Source organism: Protomyctophum bolini, assembly GCF_963924005.1.
Source record: "Protomyctophum bolini genome assembly, chromosome: 16".
NCBI classification, from domain to species: domain Eukaryota; kingdom Metazoa; phylum Chordata; class Actinopteri; order Myctophiformes; family Myctophidae; genus Protomyctophum; species Protomyctophum bolini.
Window position 1 is genome coordinate 15,187,713 of NC_137877.1, and position 24,278 is coordinate 15,211,990.

At 44.1% G+C, this 24,278-nt stretch overlaps 1 protein-coding gene across 2 annotated transcripts in view; it reads right to left on the reverse strand.

Annotated features, from left to right (window-relative positions):
- Positions 1-24,278, reverse strand: part of znf385b (zinc finger protein 385B) — an 85,868-nt gene that overhangs the window by 22,369 nt on the left and 39,221 nt on the right. For both annotated transcript variants that reach the window (XM_080785776.1, XM_080785775.1), the window contains 2 exons: positions 21,065-21,199; positions 19,467-19,601 (listed from right to left, as the gene is read on the reverse strand). In XM_080785776.1, coding sequence (XP_080641902.1) covers positions 19,467-19,601; positions 21,065-21,199 — 270 coding nt within the window. The remainder of the gene's footprint in view (positions 1-19,466; positions 19,602-21,064; positions 21,200-24,278) is intronic.

Genomic DNA, 24,278 nt, shown 5'->3' on the forward strand with positions numbered 1-24,278 from the left:
ACACACACACACACCACACCACACCACACCACACACACACACACACACACACACACACACACACACACACACACACACACACACACACACACACACACACACACACACACACACACACACACACACACACACACACACACACACACACACACACACACACACACACACACACTATATTTATAGTTCTACGAACAGAAGAGGCAGTTAACAGGTATCGTCTTCTGCCATGATAGAGAGCACCAGGCCCTATAAACAGAGAGATGAGTGTGAGAATGTCGGCTCTGTTGCGCCGTAACGTTTAATCCTTGCTCGCGTCAGAAAGCTGACTGGCTTTGACTCGTTACAATTTATAGCTGCCTAAAGCAGTGGTCCTCAAGTTACAATTTAGGATTTATAGGCATTTAGCAGACGCTCTTAATCCAGAGCGACTTACATTAAGCAAGAACCAAAAGCTTTTTGTTCTTGCTCAAACGTGTGCATGGGCCCAGAGGGATATTGCATTGCACGTGGTTTAGGGATGGGACAGAAATGTCATCACGATTATTGCGACCAAAATAATTGTGATTTACAGTATTAAGGGCCTTTCAAACGGGAAGCGAGGAACGCAGGCGTTGTTGCCTGGATCAACGACAGGTCTCCTCCGGGTCTGCTCAAGAGGGGCGCAACAACGCAAGCGTTAAAAAAAAAGCTAAACAGCATCCAGGTCTGGTGAGTCACGGGCATGTGCACGAAAAAACATGCACGCGTACAACAAATTCACGGGACCGTGCCGCGACAGCTCCCCAGTGCTTCGCGCAAAAACGCAGGACTCATTGAAAATGAACTATAGGCACGTTATATCGCTTCACGTTTGAAAGGCCCTTTATCGCGATAATCAAAATTATGCTTAATTTTTTATTATTATACATTTTTTGGCGAAAGTGATTTTGGTTGAGTGAAAAAAAGACTACATCAAGTACGTTCTTTACAGGTCCGTTTCACATTATTTCATTGTATTGTACCGTACCGTACCGTACCGTACCGAATACGCAGCTCGGCAAAGGTAAAACCCATCCCTAGCATGTGGGCCCCCGAATAATTGACAGAAAAACAGTGTTTACAGCAATGATACAGCATCATACTGTAGCCCCACCTGGCCAGGGCTTGGTCCGACTCCCGAGCAGGGCAAAGGCACCCATGCAGAGCACCAATCTCAGACTTAGACAGTTCTGATAGTTGTCCATCTCTAACAGAGACACTGTTGTAAATAAAATGGTCTTATAAGGATATGTGGTGAAGATTAGGGCAACACGCACGCACGGGGCCATCAGCTGTTAGATGAACAGCTGCATGAGACTTCATCATCATACCCGGAAGTTAAGCGGGAATGCCTGCTGAGTGGCAAAAAACTACTTTCTGGCCTTGACAGCCCATACATCCAAACAGAAAAGTCCTATCTGATTGTATTAAACAATGTTAAACGTTGTTAAACTTTTCCCCCTCAATTTGCCACTCGATTTGCCACTCACTTGGTGAGAGAGATATTTGCCGACAATGCATTTAGAGTACAACAACAAGGCAGGATATGGGTGAAAATAATTAAAACGTACACATTTGACAGTCTATAAATCTTGCTAAAACAAATCCTCCATCTCACCAACGTCTCAGCAAGGCGCAGATTACTCATGATTACAATATGACAGGCTACAATGACCAGATCATTCACTCCCATCAATCACAGAGGAGAGTTGTCCAGGGTGTTTTAGAGAGGGGAGAAGTGTCTGGGACGTGTGGAGTGTTGTCCAGGGTGTTTTAGAGGAGGGAGAAGAGTCTGGGACGTGTGGAGCATTGTCCAGGGTGTTTTAGGGAAGGGAGAAGAGTCTGGGACGTGTGGAGCGTTGTCCAGGGTGTTTTAGATGAGGGAGAAGAGTCTGGGACGTGTGGAGCGTTGTCCAGGGTGTTTTAGAGGAGGGAGAAGAGTCTGGGACGTGTGGAGCATTGTCCAGGGTGTTTTAGGGAAGGGAGAAGAGTCTGGGATGTTTCATTATGTGACATGTCCAACTCCCCCTAGTTTTCATGATTCTGAATCTATTCAGGCTATGGCTATGGCCATTTGCCCAATTAGTGTTTTTATGTGCAAAACTAATGCTTGGAATGGATTCAGAATCATGAAAACCCCCTAGTTTGACATGTCACATGCTACATAAAGCATAATGAAATTAGAAAACCTTGCCTTATGGATGAATATAAACCCCTATTTAAAAAAGTGCTGAATGCCGACAGCCGCTCAGCAAGTGGATTCATGAATGTATGTTTATAGACAATATTTTAGGCCAATAAAAAAAGACTATAGGCTATACCAAGGGGCCAGCTATAGCACTCCAATGTTGAAGCGCTGGGCCCTAGTGGTAAGAGGAAGGACTGCAGGCGGACCCGTGGATTCATGACGAGGAAACCCCGTGCAGCTGGTCATTTTCAGGACCACCAAAATCTGGTGGTCCAATGCGGAAATGTGCCCAAAAAGGCGGAAATAGACGGTCCTTCGGGCTGCTTCAAAACGCCACTGAGCAACTTCCACTGACATGAATAGCGGAGGGGGCGGAGCTTCGCGCCAGATCAGTCTCTATCCTTTTAATATACTCTATGGGCTATACCAACAAAAGAATAGGATTTTTTTTTTGCTTTCTGCATTATGATGAAATGCCCAAAAGACATTATTAATTTGTTAGAATCAATTAAATGCATTAGTCTAATAAACTGTTGCAATCCAACGCTCTTGTGGTCGTAACTATAACTACCACATTGCGCTGGTTTCAGTTGTAGACTATACAGATTACCACGCTGGGCTGCTCACATTTGCATTAACCATTTATATGGGCAATTGTGGGAGTTAATGGGCCGGGTATTTTAGCCTATTGTGCACATGTTCTCAAGTTCACATTAACTGGGATGTATATACAGTATGCTCTATGTATATAAGTAGGCTCTGGGATACAGTAGGCTCTATGCACAGCAGCCAAGTTGGAAATAAATTGGGCTTCCTTACTTACCTTCACAGGCCTTACCATGAGGTCCTGTTCCGTTCTGGTCAGACAGACCATATCAGGGTGCTGATATTGTTGCATGTTGGCTCACTGGAGTCAACATGCACTCTGCTACACCAGTGGGTCTCAAAGAGTGGTCCAGGTACTATTGAAGGGTCTCCAAAAGGCCCCTTGCGGGTCTGTAACTCTGAGAGTTTGTACACTCTAAAGAGTTGTGCAGGGGGTCCTTCAAATTAAGAAGTTTGTGAACCACTGTGCTACACTAAATGGAACAGAGCCTTCATCAGTTGCAGGTTACAGTTTACTATGAAAACCTGCAAACCCTGTACACTCAAGACAATGCCCCCCGCTGCCACCCTTAGATCTCCATAAATGAAGCTGACCTGTTCTGACATTCAATATGTTGATCTGAACTCATCAAATCCTATAGTTACTTAGTTAGTTAGTTAATTAGTTAGTTATTTATTTGCGACTGTAGGTCGCAGATTACTATGAAAACCTGGCATATATGGCCGTCAGTATGTCACGCATTGTGACGCCTCAGGGCTTCTTGCTGGTTGGCCAGGTAGTTAGTCAGTCAGTTTATTAATCTCGTCATGAATGATTTAGCAGAGCAGCAGTTGAACATAATTAGCATAGTTAAGTTAACAAGATAGCAATTGACCGAAAAGGTACAGGCTGAAGAAGCCAAAGCTTGTTATGGCCACCTTGAAAGCAGGAACTATAGGATGTTAAATACGGTATTATGTTCCTTTCACGAAGCATGTTGTCAGCGGATCTGTTCTCTGGTTATGTGTCCCATGCATACATATTTAATGTTAAACATATAACATAAACATGTGTCACCTCTCCCACCCACCCCCACCTGGTTGTTGCAAGTTCAGGTTTCAAGTCCAGCAACAACTCCTTCCCAGCAGAGGAGGTGAAAAAAAAAAGAATGCAGAAACATTACACCTAAAAACTGTGTTGCAAAGAAGCACTCAAATGTTTTACTTAGAGCTCTATTATGTTTCTTAGTCGTATTTGGTCTCCCTGCTCTTCTATCAAGACATTTAAGATCATGTTTCTGGTTCGACGCGACTTTTGACCTCACAATTACATTTCTCCCCTGAGCAAGCGGGCAGGCTTTAGCACTTAAAAGTACAAAAGCATAGCTATCAAAAGATACTTACAGTCCCAAAGTAAAAGTAAACATTTTTGTCATCATTATACGCTGTCATGTCAGAAATAGGCTCAGCTTGTACTGTAGATCAGCTATTTTTTAATTTTTTCCCCCCGATCTGTATCACAAAGTAACGTGTAACAAAACAATTAAAATAATTGTACAAAGTACAACATTCGCCTCGGAGATGTGCTGGACTGGAAGTATAAAGCATTGAAAAACCTGGACTTACTAAAGTATACTAGTACTTATTAAAGTACCGTAGTACTTACTAAAGTACCGTATTACTACTTACTAAAGTACCGTAGTACTTACTAAAGTACCGTAGTACTTACTAAAGTACTTTACTTACTAAAGTACCGTACTTGAAAAATTTAAAAGAAAATGAACACAGTTATTTTTTTCCGCCACTGCCTTGCAGCAAGGCTGTGCGATGTTGTTGTTTATTCAGACAGTAAGTAGATACAGGTAAAGTTATCTCAGTAGATAAGGTAATATGTAATGGTCCATGCCAACTCTCTCTCTCTCTCAGCTCACTGAGGTGTTTGACATGCTCTCTCTCTCTCTCTCTCTCTCTCTCTCTCCCCAACAAAAGACTGCAGTGGAAACTAGATAAAGTGCCCATCGGCACAGGTCTCCACCAGGGCAGGTCAGGTTGTGGCATCCTGGTGGCGCTTTGCCTTGGATGGCAATTGGATGATTTGAGGCTTGATTTGTTCAAAACGGTATTGTATCCTAACACCAATTAGGATGGAAAATGACATATCGTATCCTATATAGTTAGTTGTTATTTAGTCACAATGCTCTTGTTAATACTTTCCATCAACTAAATATTTTTTTAACCCATTTCGACCTGAGGACGATTCCACAAACTAATTCTAAATCCTGACATATTTCTATGTCAGTCGTTTTTCATGTCAAGGACCCCCAGAATTATCTGTATTTGGCCACCGACCCCCATCTGAAAATGTTGCTCCAGGGACCTCCCAGAAGCAAAGATTTGAGTTAAAAAGGAATATATAGATTTGTGTCACATTTTCACAATTTTTCAAAAATAGCAGACCTACAAGCTCGTAGCGCGGCTATGAGCTTGTAGATCTGCTATTTTTCAACAGCTAAAGTAGAACATAATGCTTGAAACACCAAATGGGGTTCCCGCCCAGAATGGGTTAAAACCCACAGACAAACTTAGTCAGATAACTCACGAATATTGAACAAATATTAATTATAGAATGAGAATACAAGCGTGCATATATATTTTGCGTTGTGTCCGTGAGGACAACTGCTTTGGACATTAAGACGTTCGCACCTGACAGAGAAGAATGCCCCTGCTCACACTATCGCCACTATCGTTTTTGGACATATGGACGCATATTTCGCCCGACAGACAAAATGCCTTGCATCCCCCCAACCCCCACGCTCACTCACACACCATCGCCTCCCATTTCTCCCACTGTGTGAAACCCAAATCCAAAAATGTTCCCCCTAAATATTCTAATTACGTCCTGCATGCACTCCAGGGGTCACACATGCAGACATGATGTTGTGTCATGGCACTCTGGGGGTCACACACGCACAGATATCAGAGAGGTGGCACTATACAAAGACTTACGAGCTGCTGAGTACTAGCAGACTACATGTAATCAGTGGTGGCAAGTATCTAAGTACATTAACTTAAATAAAATTACTTCAACAATCAACTCCACTACTGTACATCTCGGAGGCAAACATTGTACTTTTACTCCACTACAGTTATTTGAAAACTTTAGTTACTATACAGTAGTTGCGTTGATTATTATTATTATTAGATAATACAAGTAAAATAAATGAGTAATTTTTCCACCACTGCTAGCAGACTATATGTGATATACTTTTCTTACTGTCCGTACTGTAGGCTACTGGGTATGCTGGGTATGCGCTGGTATGCTGAGTACTAGCAGACTATACATGTGATACAGTATGTCCTCAGTGTACTCGCGCTGGTATTTTAAACGGTCTATACTGTAAGCCTGCATAGTCTGCTGGGGGGATGAAATTGGAATAGTCAATAATGTGCATGGCGAGCAGAGAATACCTTTTAGACTATCGCCCGGGGTCCCCACAGGGCCCTATGCTAGGCCTCTCCTAGGCCTGCATGTCAACATTACTACATAATCGCAATATTATTTGACATACCGTACGTACATCTACAATTATCTATAAATGCGCAAAGTCTTTGTACGTACAGTAGATACGTATACGTGCGTGTACGTCTGTAATCCACGTAACTCGAGAACCGCTCGCCCAACCGACTTCAAGTTCGACACACACGTTCCACACCCCACAGGGAGTGCAGTGCCCGGTGTCGAGTCCGTCGGATACAGTCCGTCGGACACAGTCCGTAGGATACAGTCCGTCGGATACAGTCCGTCGGACACAGTCCGTAGGATACAGTCCGTCGGATACAGTCCGTAGGATACAGTCCGTCGGATACAGTCCGTCGGATACAGCACAAAATCCTCTGACTTCACCTCTGCGATGGAGCGATTGCGGTGAGCATGGAAAAAACCCAATCAGTGGCCAAAAACACATCTTTGTGTGTGTGTGTGTGTGTGTGTGTGTGTGTGTGTGTGTGTGTGTGTGTGTCTCACTCGGACACACAATATTATTCACGGAGAACCAACAACAACACGGACGCGTGACGTTAGACGTAAGCGCGTCACAGGTCATATAATCGTCGTAATCGTTTCCATGTTGATTTTTTTTCCTATAGATTAAAGAAAATGCTGAAGTAGATGATCTACAAGCATCTATCTACAACACGTCACTTCATGACGCGTTGTAAGCCTGTAGATCAGCTATTTCCACTATTCTTCATCTTTTTTTTGTAGGCCTATAAAATCTATGAATATGTCAGTATTTCAGTAAATTTGTGTGCAATTGTTTGATTACCAGGAAAAACTGAAATGTATTCTTTAATCATATTATGTTCCCGTTTCAATACTAAAAACTATTTAAATGCCAAAGACACAATTAAATCATTAATCGCAATTATATGTGTGACAATTAATCGTCAACTTACAATTCTAATCGTGACAGACCTATAGCCACTCTCCCCCCCGCTCTAGGCTCTTCTCCATAAATACCTGATGGTATGGGAAATGTCCATACTGGCTCCATTGCATGGTCTTGATTAGAGGTGATGACGGCTATCGACTCGTCTGATAACATCCCCAATTTACACTCTCTCTCACACACTATGCCAGTGTGAGATCTCTCTCACACTGGCATAGTGTGTGAGAGAAAGAGAGAGAGAGAGAGAGAGAGAGAGAGAGAGAGAGAGAGAGAGAGAGAGAGAGAGAGAGAGAGAGAGAGTGTTGGCATGGACCATTACATATTACCTTATCTACTGAGATAACTTTACCTGTATCTACTTACTGTCTGAATAAACAACAACATCTCACAGCCTTGCTGTTTAGGCAGTGGCGGAAAAAATAACTACAGTACTACAGTGTGTGTGTGTGTGTGTGTGTGTGTGTGTGTGTGTGTGTGTGTGTGTGTGTGTGTGTGTGTGTGTGTGTGTGGCTGGTCTCAGCTTTTGTCAGACGTAAGAATTGAGTATCATCAAACAGATCTGAAAGTCAACTTCCAACAGTCCAACCAATCCTACATCGGCGACATTACAAACAGCCAATAGCAAGGAAGGATCATCACAGATCACATCACTCATCAGATCCTACATCAGCGACATTACAATCAACCAACAGCTAGGCAGGATCATCAGATCCTACATCAGCGACATTACAATCAACCAACAGCTAGGCAGGATCATCAGATCCTACATCAGCAACATTACAATCAACCAATAGCAAGGCAGGATCATCAGATCCTATACATCAGCAACATTACAATCAACCAATAGCAAGGCAGGATCATCAGATCCTATACATCAGCAACATTACAATCAACCAATAGCAAGGCAGGATGACACAAATGTGGTGTCATGTTGTAACTAAGGAAGCAGGAAGTGACAGAACCAGAATAGAAAGTCTGAGTTAACAGCTGAATTTATATCCAGCGTTGAGAAGAGCAGATCTACGCTGGCATTTACAACTGGATAGGAGGCACCATCTGGCATTTACACTGTCAACACATGCACACGCACGCACGCACAGCTGCACACGCACACACTCTTAAATCACTTGACTTGCTGTATATAAATACTTTCACGTAGTAGAACAGCATAGGGCACACATACTGTATAAAATATGGTATATAATTAGGTAATAACTAAAGTTTTCAAAAAAACCTAGTGGAGTAAAATTACAATATTTGGAAGTGAGATATAGTGGAATAGAAGTAAAAGTATTGGAAATACTCCATTACTTAATACCTCAAAATTGTACGTAAGTACAGTATTAAGTAAATGTACTTTACACCACTGATTATTAACCACTTCAACGCAAGCATCCATGGTCCGCTAAACATTTTAGAACAGTGAAAATATCCACAAGCTCTATCCCTGATTTTCTTTACGTTTGTGCATGCGACACTTCTTGTATGACGAAGGATAGCGTTAATTTACACAAAAACAAATTCGATATATGATGGTAAGTATAGCAGGATTTTACGTATGTAAGGGATAATGTATGGCTGACTGGTCATTGTTTTTTTTTTTTTTTTTTTTTATCCCACGATTTTGTAACCCATTTTTCACCCCTGTGCCAATCATCTACTGTGATCCTGGGCTCTACACACCCTCCGCCAACCTGGGGAGAGCAACGGACTTAACTCATGCTCCCTTCATGCCTGAGTGTCCAAGTTGCTCCTTTACACCTGACAGGGGGGAGTTTCCCTGGTTGGACGTAGCGCGTGGCAGGAACACGTTATTCCAACCAGTTCCTTTCCCCTCCATCAGGCGCCCCGGCTGGCCATGGGGAGGCAGTTTAGAGACCAGGATTACTGCATGTTTTTGTGAGGGTACCTACCCTAGGGGACACGGGGAGAACATGCAAACTCCACACAGAAAGGCCCTTTCGCCAACCCTGCCTTCGGGTATGGGCACTGATGACGCGGAGGAGGAAACACGCCGCCAGCACCCACAGTGCCCCGAGCGGGAATCGAACCGACGCAAGGTGGTTAATCAGCCATACGTTATACTGCTTATTAGATGGCTAATTAACAGTTTTATCGCCGGGATTGTGAGATCGTGTTTCAGGCTTCCCTGCCTATGTTGTAAGTTATTGTAACTTTGAACAGCCACTGCGCCGACCGCTGATTTGCTTGTCATGCTAAAATTGCTTGTCGCAGTGTTAAAAAATATTCCAAAGTGGCGATCACAGCAACAGAGTGGACAAGGAGGGCGCGCGCTGTCGCCATTGTAATGAATATTGACTCAATGTCCCATAACCCTTTGCACGCCGGAGCGACAGACCTTTTTGCAATGACGTCATCAAAACGTGTCTCACATCCCATTCTGTATGACTTAGTTAAAACTGATTAAAGCGTGGATTAAACAATGAAAATATAACTCGGGCAACTCGCAAACGGCAGGGAAAGTGTCAATTATTGTGTTAACAATTAATTAACTCAAGTAACTCGGGTTCTGCAGTCAAAGTGTTGAAGGACCACTTCACCACTTTTCAACATATCTTCATATAATTGATCCTCACTAATGTTCATGATAAAATACCACAATTTTTTGATTGTGTCTCAATAGGAGGGCTGTGGGCAGTTCAGAAACCCGTCCACCAGTGACATCATCGATGGGGAATCCAAGCTAATAGAAACTGCAGGCTTTCTATTCCTGAAAAGTTGCAATGCTAAAATGGAAGCCATCGTCAATAATAAAAATCTAAATAAAATCTTGTTTAAAAAAAAATCTGCGAAACGATGATGTCACTGGTGGATGGGTATCTGAACTGCCCACTGCCCTCCTATGAGTCACAGACTGAATAGAAAACAATTGTGGCATTTTTATCATGAACATTAGTGAGGACCAATTATATGAAGATGGGTTGAAAAGTGGTGAAGTGGTCCTTTAACACCCAGAGCACAGGACGAAGTTTAATCAAAAAGACGAAGTTTATTGATATCAAAGCCGATCGCATCGCTCCACAGCCTAGGAGCGCCTGTGGGACGTCATCGAAAATGTTCCCGCCCTGTTTAGCCGTCGAGACCGAAAATCTTAAAACGTTAATAAATCATCCAATTCTAAGAACCGCGGTCCCGTCGCTAGTCGCTAGAGTGTTTTGGCTACATCTAGCTGCTACAGCCACATCCTCTAGAGTGTTTTGGCTACATCTAGCTGCTACAGCCACATCCTCTAGAGTGTTTTGGCTACATCTAGGTGCTACAGCCACATCCTCTAGAGTGTTTTGGCTACATCTAGCTGCTACAGCCACATCCTCTAGAGTGTTTTGGCTACATCTAGCTGCTACAGCCACATCCGGGATAACATCTGGTCCGTCGGTAAAAGTACTCCGCTACTATAAATCTATGATTTAATGGATTAAATAACCCCGGGCAATCAGAGTGATAATTAATACACAAATTAATAAATTCACCCAAAAGTGACAACAAAACAAATATTTCTTTGCTTACGGTAATGAAAGCTTTCCAAAGTTGGCCCCCAGAGCGCAATTGGAATCAATTGTCGGGTGCAGCGTGGTGTATTTCTCGCTTCAAAAAAATAAAATCATTCTTGAAAGCATGTTGTTTAGTTAAATGAGTTAGTTTACATAGCTGTCATGTTGGGTATACAGCATAAAGTCCAAGCAGTGCAGCGGCTGCAGCCTATAGGTGCTCCGAGCCTTTCATTAGATTAGACAGCGGTCTGTTATAGAGCGGAGCGGTCTTTCTCAAGAAATAAAAATAACACACCGCTGAATTCGGCGATTGACCATTCAGAATCAAGCATTCAACCAAGCCATGTAATAAAGTAGTATAATGTATGCATGCAGTATACTGTAGCAGTATAATTAGTGCACATAACAGTACAGTAGTAGTATTATAACAGTGTACCTGACAGACAGAGCAGTGCTTCCAGATAAGCATTCAGTGTGATACAGTTGATGTGTCCATCTCTGTTCCTTCTGTTGTTGCCCTGTCGTACACAGCTCTACAATGTGTGTGTGTGTGTGTGTGTGCGTGTGCGTGTGCGTGTGTGTGTGTGTGTGTGTGTGTGTGTGTGTGTGTGTGTGTGTGTGTGTGTGTGTTGTGTGCGTGATGTGTGTGTGTCTCGCTCTCTTACTGTACTCTGCCTTCTCATCTTTTAAAAACCACGGCTTCTGAAGTGTGTGTGTGTGTGTGTGTGTGTGTGTGTGTGTGTGTGTGTGTGTGTGTGTGTATCAGATGACTACCAAAGAGTAGCATGTGTCATCGCAACTGAACCCTGAATTGCTGGCGTCAGGTGTGTGTATGTTTGCGTGTGTGTGTGTGTGTGTGTGTGTGTGTGTGTGTGTGTGTGTCACGTCTTAATCCCCTGCTGCCATTTCCTCCAGAGACGTAACTCTATCCCCAAAGAGAGAGAGAGAGAGAGAGGGTGTGTGTGTGTGTGGGGTGGGGGGCAAGGATAGGCGTGCGTGCGTGCGTGCGTGCGTGCGTGCGTGCGTGCGTGCGTGCGTGCGTGCGTGATTATATTAAATCTGAGCTGACCATACAATAACTACTAGGCCTACTGTTGCCATAGAAACCATACAGTGACAGGATTGGTTTGTGGGTTCCAAACCTCTCACCAATCATATCGTCACTGTAAGTAGTGGTGGAAAAAGTGCTCACAATTTGTACTTAAGTAAAGTAAAAGTATCAATACTGTAATTGCGACCGAAGGTCGCAGTTAACTATGGAATCTTGCGTTTACATGGGGAAGGCACCCATATTGTGCCCAGGTCACATGACATCACTATGACATCACCGGGTCACATTGTGCCCAGGTCACATGACATCACCAGGTCACATTGTGCCCAGGTCACATGACATCACTATGACATCACCAGGTCACATTGTGCCCAGGTCACATGACATCACTATGACATCATCAGGGATGAACACTCAAAATCCCCGTACATGGGGATTTGGGGAAAGCCTCCATATATTGTGCCCAGGTCTCGTGACATCACTATGACATCATCAGGGATGATAGTAAATCAGGGATCATATCTTAGTAAATGCGACCTGCTGTCGCAATTAAGCCCATATATGGAGATCCCTGATGTCATCAATATTATTATATGGATATATGTCAGGACCTGTTCTGACATGTTGATCCTTCCCCATCCAACGTTCCTCTTCGATGTCTCCCTTTGACTGATACCTGTCCATTTAAACTCTAGACGGGCCTGCCCCAAAGTTATTAGTGCAGCCGGCGAAAACTAGAGTTCTCAACAGGCCCTCATCAAACCCTGTACACTGCCCCCGCTCTCACCCTTAGATCTCCATATATGGAGCTGACCTGTTGTGACAATCCTGTTGATCTGACATCATAAAACCCTGTACACTCAAGACTCCATATATGGCCATAGGGCGAGGTCGCTTTTCGCCCTCAGGCGTCTTACTGGTATAGCAATACTCTGTTACAAGTAAAAGTCCGGAATTCAAAATGTACTGGTGTAAAAGTACAAAAGTATTGGCATACAAATGTACTTAAAGTGGCAAAAATAAAAATACTCATTGTGCAGAATATCCCCGTTAAAAATGTATGCATGCACACATGCACGCACACACAGACACACACACACACACACGCACACACACACACTAAAAACAGCAGCCAGCAACCAATGAAACAAACAAAATGAAAACAACAACGTATAAAAGAGCTAGATACTAAAAATATATAGAAAAAAGGTTAAACAGCAAAGCCACTGCACGCACGCACGCACGAGACACACACACACACACACACACACACACACACACACACACACACACACACACACACACACACACACACACACACACACACACACACACACACACACACACACACACACACACACACACACACACACACACACACACACACACACACACACACACAGCTTTCCCCTCAAGCTGAACAATGACTCAACTGCCAGGTCAATTTGAATCCCACCAACAACAGAGCACATACATCTCTCTAAGCACAACTTGTACCTAGAGAACATTATTATAGTTCACATATAATGTTGACTTCTCTTTGCAATACTATGTACTGTATATTTATGTTTGCTGACTTACATTAGTCATATAGTCATCCTTCTGATGCATGGATGTATATTCTGTTAACCCGTTTAGACTAGAGCTCGATTCTACAAATGTCTTCTAAATCATGACAGTTTACTGAAAAACCTATGTTTCTATGTCAGTGGTGCTCAACCTTTTTCATGTCAAGGACCCCCAGAATTATCTGCATTTGGCCGCCGACCCCAAAATATGTTGTTCTAGGGACCTCTCAGAAGCAAAGATTTGAGTTAAAAACATTTGCTCTGAAAGAATATATTCCAAATTTGCGACACTCAAAACAAACGCACAAGCACGCACAAGCATGCACGCACGCACACGCACACACGCGCACACACACACACACACACACACACACACACACACACACACACACACACACACACACACACACACACACACACACACACACACACACACACACACCCCTTGTGATTTCCATTGACTAGACTCGGCAGTCAGTGATGAGAAGCAGTGTGTGTGTAATCAGGACAGACAGTCATGTCACGCATGTCTGGAATGTCGTCCCAAAAAAGACCCACAATTGCATACACATTCATCTTGTCCATGCGTCCTTTTGGTCACTACAATTGCTGTGCTGTGTTGTGACAATAGCTGGTTTCTGCCCGCAAGCAGATACAACACAAGATATAAACTTTTCAGGAAACAAAAAAACAATTATGTTTATACTCTTTAATACTTTTTTTTACAATACTGCCTCATCAAAGTCAGTACGGTGACCTTATACAGGATTTTTTATTAAAAAATATATTATTGTTTTTGCGTCTAACTTCGTAATTGTACTCAATGAAAATCAACGGTCTGCAAAGTTGGAGTTTATAGGTGGTGTGACGGACAATTTGAGGATTTAGATTTAGTTAGGTCAGGTTTAGGAGTTCTCTGAGGTTTAGTAAAAAAAAACAACCTTTTCATACTTTTCATTGGTTCTATATTTATAAAAAAAAACACACACACACACACACACACACACACACACACCCACACACACACACAGACATAAAGGGTGTTCAATAGCACTGATTTCTACATGAAATATAAAGGCCAGGGGGGGCTTTATTTGTGTTATCCTTTACCATAACCTTTGAGTGTACTACCGTTACTGTAACAATCGTGTCATTAAAGTATTCAATCAATCAATAAAATACAAACAGCACTTGTCCTACCTTGTTTAAGGAACCCATTCCACATCTTAAAACGTGTTCTCTCTCTCTCTCTCTCTCTCTCTCTCTCTCTCTCTCTCTCTCTCTCTCTCTCTCTCTCTCTCTCTCTCTCTCTCTCGCTCTTCTCTCTTCTCTCTTTTCTCTCTCTCTCTCTCTCTCTATTTCATCTGTTATATCTACTCTAGTCTGCAGAATAAAAAGAAAAAGATGGTCTGTCTGTCTGTCTGCCTGCACTGCCTGCCTGCCTGTCTGCCTGCAGTATGCCTGCCTGCCTACCCATCAGTATAATTGTATTAATATAATTTGTTACAAATGGAAAGGAGCCAGTGTGTGTGTGTGTGTGTGTGTGTGTGTGTGTGTGTGTGTGTGTGTGTGTGTCACTCTGGTAGAATGCTGCCATCTACTGGTCAAATCCCCAATACACATTTGCAGTCACACAAACATAATTTATTATCAGAATGATACTAAGGTTGGAGACCACCTGATGACCTCTCTTCCAGGCCAAGGCTTCATCCATTAGGAATGGATTACATTCGCATCTTTCATGTATTTACAAACTGAACTCCATGGGCAACCAGTGACCTCCAGGAAAGTCTGGCAGGGACCACTCGCAAGAGGGCACCACGCAAGCTACAGACCGTACAAATGAGCAATACCCCAGAGTCTCCCGAGAGTGACGAGAGACTCGATAGGACAGATTCAACGACAACAACTATGACAGTGACACAGACGCAGAGAAGGCTCCCTTGACTCCAAGTGTGGACATGGACGGACACATGCACACCGCACGGACGAACAGTCTGGTGAGACGTAGGAGGACACTAGGCTGGAGGCAAGCCATAGTCCTAGAGAACTCTCAGTGCCTGCTGCTATACCCCAAGAATACACAAGGCAGAGAGAGCTTCCTGTTATTTCTGGCAGGAGAGAAAGGACAGTGGGCGGGTCCGCGGAGGGGTGCCCAGGGGGCGTCGGAGGGGTGCCCAGGGGGTCGGTCGCTGGGGTGTGGCCAGCACTGGTTTGCTGCACCTGGCCGGCAGGTTTAGAACCACAGCCTGTTGGCCGGGTGTGGCCTTGGGGTGGACTTGTCTATAGCTGGAAGCCTGGAGGAGAGGAGCAGTGACTTGGCCAATCACTGCTGACACTGCTGGCCAAGGCTTCATCCATTAGGGCATGATTTGTGCCAAAGGAGAAGCATGAGGGCAATGTTTGCATGTCTGTCGTCTTATTATTTGCGGTATATATTTTATTTGAACTGATTTGGAACATTTACCAAATAATGAAGTCATTGCCATTTCTTATATAGTTGTTGGTCGTACTCTGATGTGAAGACGGACATGAAAGAGGGAGAGAGAGAGAGCAGCATGGGCTGCCTGTATACTATATATTGTTTGTTATGCCTTACACGTGCCAAATATTATACAATTCATAATTACAATGTAGACTTTTGTCTTCTGTGTATTTATCGTATTTTCTATATGCATTCTATACTCTCTATATACATCTATGTTTGCTGTTTCTGGACGGGGGAGGGGGGCGGGGTCCAAAAAATGGAACTGTTTTGAAACTTTTGACTGAACTGCTTGTCTTTATAACCTGAAAAAAGGAATAAAAACTAAGTAAACACAATGTAGGCATTTAGCAGACGGACGCTTTTATCCAGAGCAACTTCCAGTAAACAAGGTCATGACACTCATAGAATGCAGAGAGAGAGTGCAGTGCCTCAAGAAACTAGGATAGCAGGGAAACATGGAAATTAGCAGCTGTCTAAATAGGCACACACGCACGCACGCACATGTCTGTCTTTAGGCCTATGTAATTGGCCACCGATCCCCATCTGAAAATATGTTGTTCCAGGGACAAAGATTTTAGTTAAAAACGTTCGCTCCGAAATAATCTATATTCAAAGATTTGTGCCACATTTTCACGATAAGAAAAAACAAACATAGCAGATCTACAAGCTCGTAGCGCGGCACAGAGATCTGCTATTTTTCAATAGCTAAAGTATAACATAATGCTTAACCCATTCTGACCTGAGATCAGATTCTAACGCACAGAAGAATGGTGGTTCTTTAATGATCATTACATCCTGATAGAAATGTATTTTCTAAAGAAGATGACAAACTAAATAAAGGTTGTCGTGATCTATAGCCTTTGGACAATCTGTAGGAAATGTTTCGTCTGGAGAGATGAGTGCTAGGGGGTGAGGTTGGTATAGTCTGGAGAGGTGAGTGCTAGGGGGTGAGGTTGGTATAGTCTGGAGAGGTGAGTGCTAGGGGGTGAGGTTGGTATAGTCTGGAGAGGTGAGTGCTAGGGGGTGAGGTTGGTATAGTCTGGAGAGATGAGTGCTAGGGGGTGAGGTTGGTATAGTCTGGAGAGGTGAGTGCTAGGGGGTGAGGTTGGTATAGTCTGGAGAGGTGAGTGCTAGGGGGTGAGGTTGGTATAGTCTGGAGAGGTGAGTGCTAGGGGGTGAGGTTGGTATAGTCTGGAGAGGTGAGTGCTAGGGGGTGAGGTTGGTATAGTCTGGAGAGGTGAGTGCTAGGGGGTGAGGTTGGTATAGTCTGGAGAGGTGAGTGCTAGGGGGTGAGGTTGGTATAGTCTGGAGAGGTGAGTGCTAGGGGGTGAGGTTGGTATAGTCTGGAGAGATGAGTGCTAGGGGGTGAGGTTGGTATAGTCTGGAGAGGTGAGTGCTAGGGGGTGAGGTTGGTATAGTCTGGAGAGGTGAGTGCTAGGGGGTGAGGTTGGTATAGTCTGGAGAGGTGAGTGCTAGGGGGTGAGGTTGGTATAGTCTGGAGAGATGAGTGCTAGGGGGTGAGGTTGGTATAGTCTGGAGAGGTGAGTGCTAGGGGGTGAGGTTGGTATAGTCTGGAGAGATGAGTGCTAGGGGGTGAGGTTGGTATAGTCTGGAGAGGTGAGTGCTAGGGGGTGAGGTTGGTAGAGTCTGAGGCGAGTGCAAGGGGGTGAGGTGAGTTGATGGCCTGTACACACACACACACACACACACACACACACACACAGTATAAAGACTAACTCGTTTTCACAGAAGAGGGTAGATTATTTGATACGTCCTTGGTTTTACACACACACACACACAAGCACACACACACACACACACACACACACACACACACACACACACACACACACACACACACACACACACACACAACGCTCATTAAAGTTGACCCACTTAATGAGACACAATATACACAGTGCGATACACACACTCAAACCACAAGCACATGATTTGAGTGTGCACACACATGTTCAACCGCACGCATACAGTATGTACACTGGCACACACACCCATGCCTGTACACAAGCGTGCACACACGCGCGCACACACACACGTTCAACCGCATGCATACATGTGCACACCCACACACCCACACACCCACACACCCACACACCCAGCTCACATGCCCTCCACACACACACACACACACACACACACACACACACACACACACACACACACACACACACACACACACACACACACACACACACACACCTCAGCTGTAATTACATACGTCCTTATCACTGTACAGGCTGGAATAACAATTAGTGTTTAAACATTAACCTCTCTCTCTCTGACAGACAGACAGACATGTTATGTACTATCTACATAGATAGTACTTAACACTGCATAAATACAGTAAAAATGCATATTTCAAGGATGAAGTTGTAATAGTATAGTCGTCTACTGTAGTAGTAGTTGTAGTAGTAGTAGTACTAGTAGTTGTAGTAGTAGTAGTACTATAGTACAGTAGTAGAGGTAGTAGCAAAGATGCTCTATACAACAAAGATTGTTGCATTACGAGCTGTGCCAACGGAATGAAATGGAATCCTCCTCCTTCCTCCTCAGCGGGCGCCTGCGCTCACGTTGTCACAGATACAGGTAATGACTCTGAAGTGTGCCCGTGTAGCGTGTCTCAGATTCTACACGCTCTCTGCATGCTGCTAGTTTCGTTTTACAGCCAGTAGTAGGTTCTACACGATCTCTTATCGAGGTAGTAGCCTGCTACAACTACTACTAGTCTCAAACTCTCGGAGCATTTTAGCTGGGTGTGCGGTCGGGTAAGTAACTTTACAGAAAAAACTCTCTAAAAGAGAAAACCAGCACTCACGGAACACTCGTTTTAAGGGACTTTTAATTAATTTAATGATTGGCATGGTACGCTGCAGAGCAGCAGCACAAGGAACGCATTTCGGCATTCAAGCCTTCATCAGCGTTGTCTGCTGGAGACACCGGAAGTGTCACATTTTATAATATATCAGAATGTCAGAGTCCTTTGTCCCGTATAAAAGTCCCAGGAGTTATAAACAAACACTTGTACTGAGGCACATCTGACTGAGTCCTTGAAGAGGAGGGAGGGTTTAGGGGACTCGATTTATTTTTGAAATACACAGCTCTCTGCATGGTGCTGGTCTAGTTGTAGCAACAGCAGCAACACTGACACCAGGTTGTAGTAGTAGTAGTGAGTGTCCCCACGCTGTGTTTGTAGTAATCCGACGCTGGGTCGAGGTGTTTTTCAATTTACACATCCTTTTTTTATACTTCCTCCTCCTCCTCCTTCCTACACTTCCTCTGCCAACCTGGAGAGGGCAGCGGACTGACCTCATGCTTCCTCCTATGCATGAGGAGTCCAAGCTGCTTCTTTTCACCCTGCAGGGGGGGATTTCCCCAGCCGGACTTAGCATGTGGAAGGAACACGTTATTCTGACCAGTTCAGTTAATTTAAGACGATAGCCCAAGCCCCAAGGTGCGAAATGGTACACAAAATGCATGGTCTCCTAAGTGGGCGCTGTCTGAAGGCAGATGTCGGCAACTTCCAATGTTTACTGGTGCTATCTAGATAGCACCTATTTGTCTGGGGTTGTAGTAGTAGTATATCCTACCTGTAGCAGGCGTAGTGAGGAGTGGGTTGAGGCCAGAGTTGGGGCCTGCTGCTGATGTTAAAGTTGAGGAGGTGGAGGTTGCTCCTTGTAGGGGAGACTGAGGCTGTGAGGGTCCAGGACCTCCTCCTCCTCCTCCTACAACAACACACCACAACAACAACAAGCAGAGGAAGCATGAACTCTAGTCAACAAACAACGAGGTAATTAGTTACATAAATAGAGTGCCGAGAGAACAATGCAGTGCCCTCAGAATAAACAATGAACCTGGCATCTGTCTGCTATCTAAATAACATTCTGTTTGCGGTCGAGAAATATAAAGAAGTCAGAAGCACGACGAAACCCACGGGAAAGCAAGCCATGAGCACACACAGACGCTGATTTTCTTGCGATCCATGTTAATGAATGCAGCCGTTCTCAATATGCTACGATTTGTTTTAAATCATAGGGGGATAGGGGTGGCAGAGGTGAGTGCTAGGGGGTGAGGTGGAGTCGTAAGAGGTGAGTGCTACTGCTATAGGGGGTGAGGAGTGAGTCTGCAGTTCTGACTGCAGTGGGGAGTTTATTCCACACTCAGTTTGGGAGCCAGGAGGGAGAAGAGACTAGATGTGGACAGATTAACCCCCACGAGGGCCCCTGGGCCGGTAATATTTGCAGGGCCTACATAGCGCACGAGCGAGCAACATTTCCGTGTTTTTATCATCTTTTTAACCTAAATTCTATGGGGCCCGAAGGGCCCCATAGAGCCAAGGGCCCCTGGGCCACGGCCCCACTGGCTCAATGGCTTATTTGTCCCTGGCTGTCCAGAGTGTTTTAGGGAAGGCTCGGACAGCGTTCCTGTGTTAGCTGGAAGGGCTGAGTAGGGTTGGTAGTGGTGCCGTGCCCTGCCTTGTAGGTTAACATCATATTCTGTCTGAGTCTGCGGAGGTGTATATTAGTATAGGTACATTGATACCTGAGGTATTCTGTCTGAGTCTGCGGAGGTGTATATTAGTACATTAAATACATTGTTACCTGTGGTATTCTGTCTGAGTATGCGGAGGTGTATATTAGTATATTAAATACATTGATACCTGTGGTATTCTGTCTGAGTCTGCGGAGGTGTATATTAGTATATTAAATACATTGGTACCTGTGGTATTCTGTCTGAGTCAACGGAGGTGTATATTAGTACATTAAATACATTGTTACCTGTGGTATTCTGTCTGAGTATGCGGAGGTGTATATTAGTACATTAAATACATTGTTACCTGTGGTATTCTGTCTGAGTCTGCGGAGGTGTATATTAGTATAGGTACATTGATACCTGAGGTATTCTGTCTGAGTCTGCGGAGGTGTATATTAGTACATTAAATACATTGTTACCTGTGGTATTCTGTCTGAGTATGCGGAGGTGTATATTAGTATATTAAATACATTGATACCTGTGGTATTCTGTCTGAGTCTGCGGAGGTGTATATTAGTATATTAAATACATTGGTACCTGTGGTATTCTGTCTGAGTCAACGGAGGTGTATATTAGTACATTAAATACATTGTTACCTGTGGTATTCTGTCTGAGTATGCGGAGGTGTATATTAGTACATTAAATACATTGTTACCGTTGGTATTCTGTCTGAGTCTGCGGAGGTGTGATCGTCCGTTGTAGTGGAGCAGTGCCTGAGACGCCGACGTTAGCTGGACATTACACTCCTGACACAGAGAGTAGGGCACGCCCCCTTTACACACCTGGTTACCTGGGAAACAAACGGACAAACGTTCAGGTCACTTCAGTCATTATTTGGATTAATTAATTTCACATCACAAGTTTCACAACGGACCGCCCAACGTTTCTGTTGGGTTTTCCTGCCACATTGACAATGGTGAAGCTATGGTGAATTAACTTGAGTCATGCAAACTTGCTGAAAGGAGCATTCAGTGATTTGGGTGATTTGGAAACCCCCCCCCCCCCCCCCCCCAGTCTGCCCCAGTAACAAGATCTGCACATGCACGCACTACAGTGGTGGGACACACAACAGGCCAACAGCACGCACATCAAGGCCCGCCCCCGCTCGATCATGAGCTGTGAACGCTGTGTAGGAAAGCATGGCTGAATGACTGACGGCTGATTACAGCTGAGGCGTACATGCGACTCCCCATCTGTGCCCTGCATAAACTAACTAACGCTACTGTATGCTTAATTAACGATCACAGAATGAGTTTGACGCCCGATCAATCAACTCGGCTCACAATCGCTTTGAAGTTCAAAGGGATCAAGTGCGCAAAGTACTGCCATAGTGAATAATTCATACATTTGGTATAGTTGTATATATTGCATTACTAATGTGTGGCTGTCTCAAAATCGCTCCAGGACTCGCACGGCACACCAGCGTGCCGTGCCATGCAATGCGTTAACAGCTGAGACCAGATTCTACAAATGTGTTCTAAATTATGATGGTTTTCTGAAAGAAAACAAACCTATGTTTCTATATCAGTGGTTCCCAAACTATTTCATGTCAAGGACAACCAAAATTATACATGTAATTGTCTGCCGAACCCTCATTTGGAAATATGTTGTTCCAGGGACTGTCCCCAAAAACGTTTGCTGTGAAAGAATATATATTCAAAGATTTGCACACGAGTGACACAAATGGTCTCAATGCGGTAATGTGTTGATTATCTGAGTATGACAGACAACCCAGGGAACATTATCCCAGAGCCTGGTGGTGCAAAGATGGACCAACTGTAGTGTAGTGTAGTGATTTTATTTCATTTTACTACCTGAAATATGAGTTAGTTAGTTAGTTAGTTAGTTAGTCTAGTTTTAGTCGAGTAAATATCATACGATTTTAGTCGACAGTTGATTTTGTCGACAAGAAATTGCATTTTACGATGCCTTGATGGCATCGCCCGATTTTACACTTGGTTGCATGCTGAAAATATCAGATCTATACAAGCTCACAGCGTGTCGCAGCGCGACACGTTATCTTTACTGTAGGAGCTTGTAGATCTGCTATTTTCAGAGCGCAACACCCAAACATAAAATGATCTCTTCTCAAATCAACGAATCAAATGATTCCCGAGCGCATGGCTGCAGCTCATCGCTCCTTGGCTGCAGCTCAACGCTCCAAGAGATGGGTCAAATGTGGAGAACAAATTTCACTGTGACAAATCTTAAGGCCTATTCATAGTCCGGATTTTCGGTGGTGAGGTGACAACCGGTCCACCACTCCGGTGGTGAGCTGACCACCGGAGCTGAAATAACGTGGAGCGGTGGTGAGTAAAAACAGAGAGAAGGGGTGGGGCGGTGGCGGTGGTTTGCTCTTCTTCCTTTTCAGTCCTACAGATTAGTACAGTTCAGTTAGACACTTCAGCTCAGGATTAAATCATTTTCCATTTATTGCAAGGATATTGCATTTACAGTAGTTTGGCTCTGCTCCTTTATCTAGATTACCTGCGACACACAATCTGAAATCACAAACCCCACAGGAGCAACAGAGCACAAGATACATTTATGACATTAACATAACCATTAAACCTTTCTATTGCATGTGTTATGATACCACATAGTAGTATAATGCATAAATCACAGTAGGCCTATATGCCACACAGGTAAATGGTAAATGGTGCATTTATATAGCGCCTTTATCCAAGGCGCTTTACATATAGATTGTGCATTACATTCACCCGAATTCACACACACACACACACACACACACACACACACACACACACACACACATACACATACACACATACACAGATGGCGGAGGAAACCAACGAACACATCAGGAGCAATTAGGGGTTCAGTGTCTTGCTCAAGGACACTTCGACACTAACTCTGGTGGAGCCCGGGTTCGAACTGGCAACCTTGCGGTTGCCATCCTGCCACTCTACCCCTGATCCACCGCCGCCCCACAGGGAGGAGTCCAGGGAGGTGGAGGGGTTTTGAACACTTGACGAGTTGCACTGAGCCAAATTAACCCGTAAGGGTACCCAGTGCATGGTTGAGAACAGCTGTGCTAGACTGTTTAGTCTATCAACAGTGAACATGTAATTCTGGTTTAAGTAGCATGCCATGTGACGTGGCAAACTAGGGGGTTTTCATGATGCTGAATCCATGTGCAAGCATTCGTTTTGCACGAAAAACACTCCATCATCATCACAATGTGATGGTTATCACATGTGGGCAAGTGAAGTGGCTATGGACCGTAATTAGCCCAAGGATTGTTTTTCGCGCATCAGTTCGTGTATCAGTACGGTGTGAAATTCTCATATTGGGGTCAAGCTCGATTGTGGAGCCTGATGGCTCCTCCTAGCACAAAGGACAGTCTGGGGGAGTCTGGGTCAGTGATTAACACCTTGAGGGCCCGGGCCTATTTAATCCATTAATAAAATGTGCCCATCGTCAGCAAGCGCCTCTAGACTGTAGAGCGATGCGATCAGTTTCATAGCACTAATTTGATGGATATTATCAATCTCCATCTCGGGCACATGAACGTGCACTTGAACTTGACGGTGATTTACGTCATGGTGTTGATTTACGTCGTGTTAACCAACCTATTTTCCTTAGAGTGTTTGCGCACAAACACACTCACGCACATATCGTCTCTGTCGGGTGGACAACTGGAAACCTCATTATGTACGAAAACCTACTTTGCAAGATTCAAATACAAAAGTACAAGCTCTAAAAGCTTGTAGATCAGTTTGTATATGGTGTAAAACAGTGGTTTTCAACCAGTGGTCCCCAGCTAAATGATGGAGAGTTGGTAACCAAATGGACCCTTATAGAGCTTTAATTGACTCTTGAGAGCGTAAAATGAAACCAAATGGACC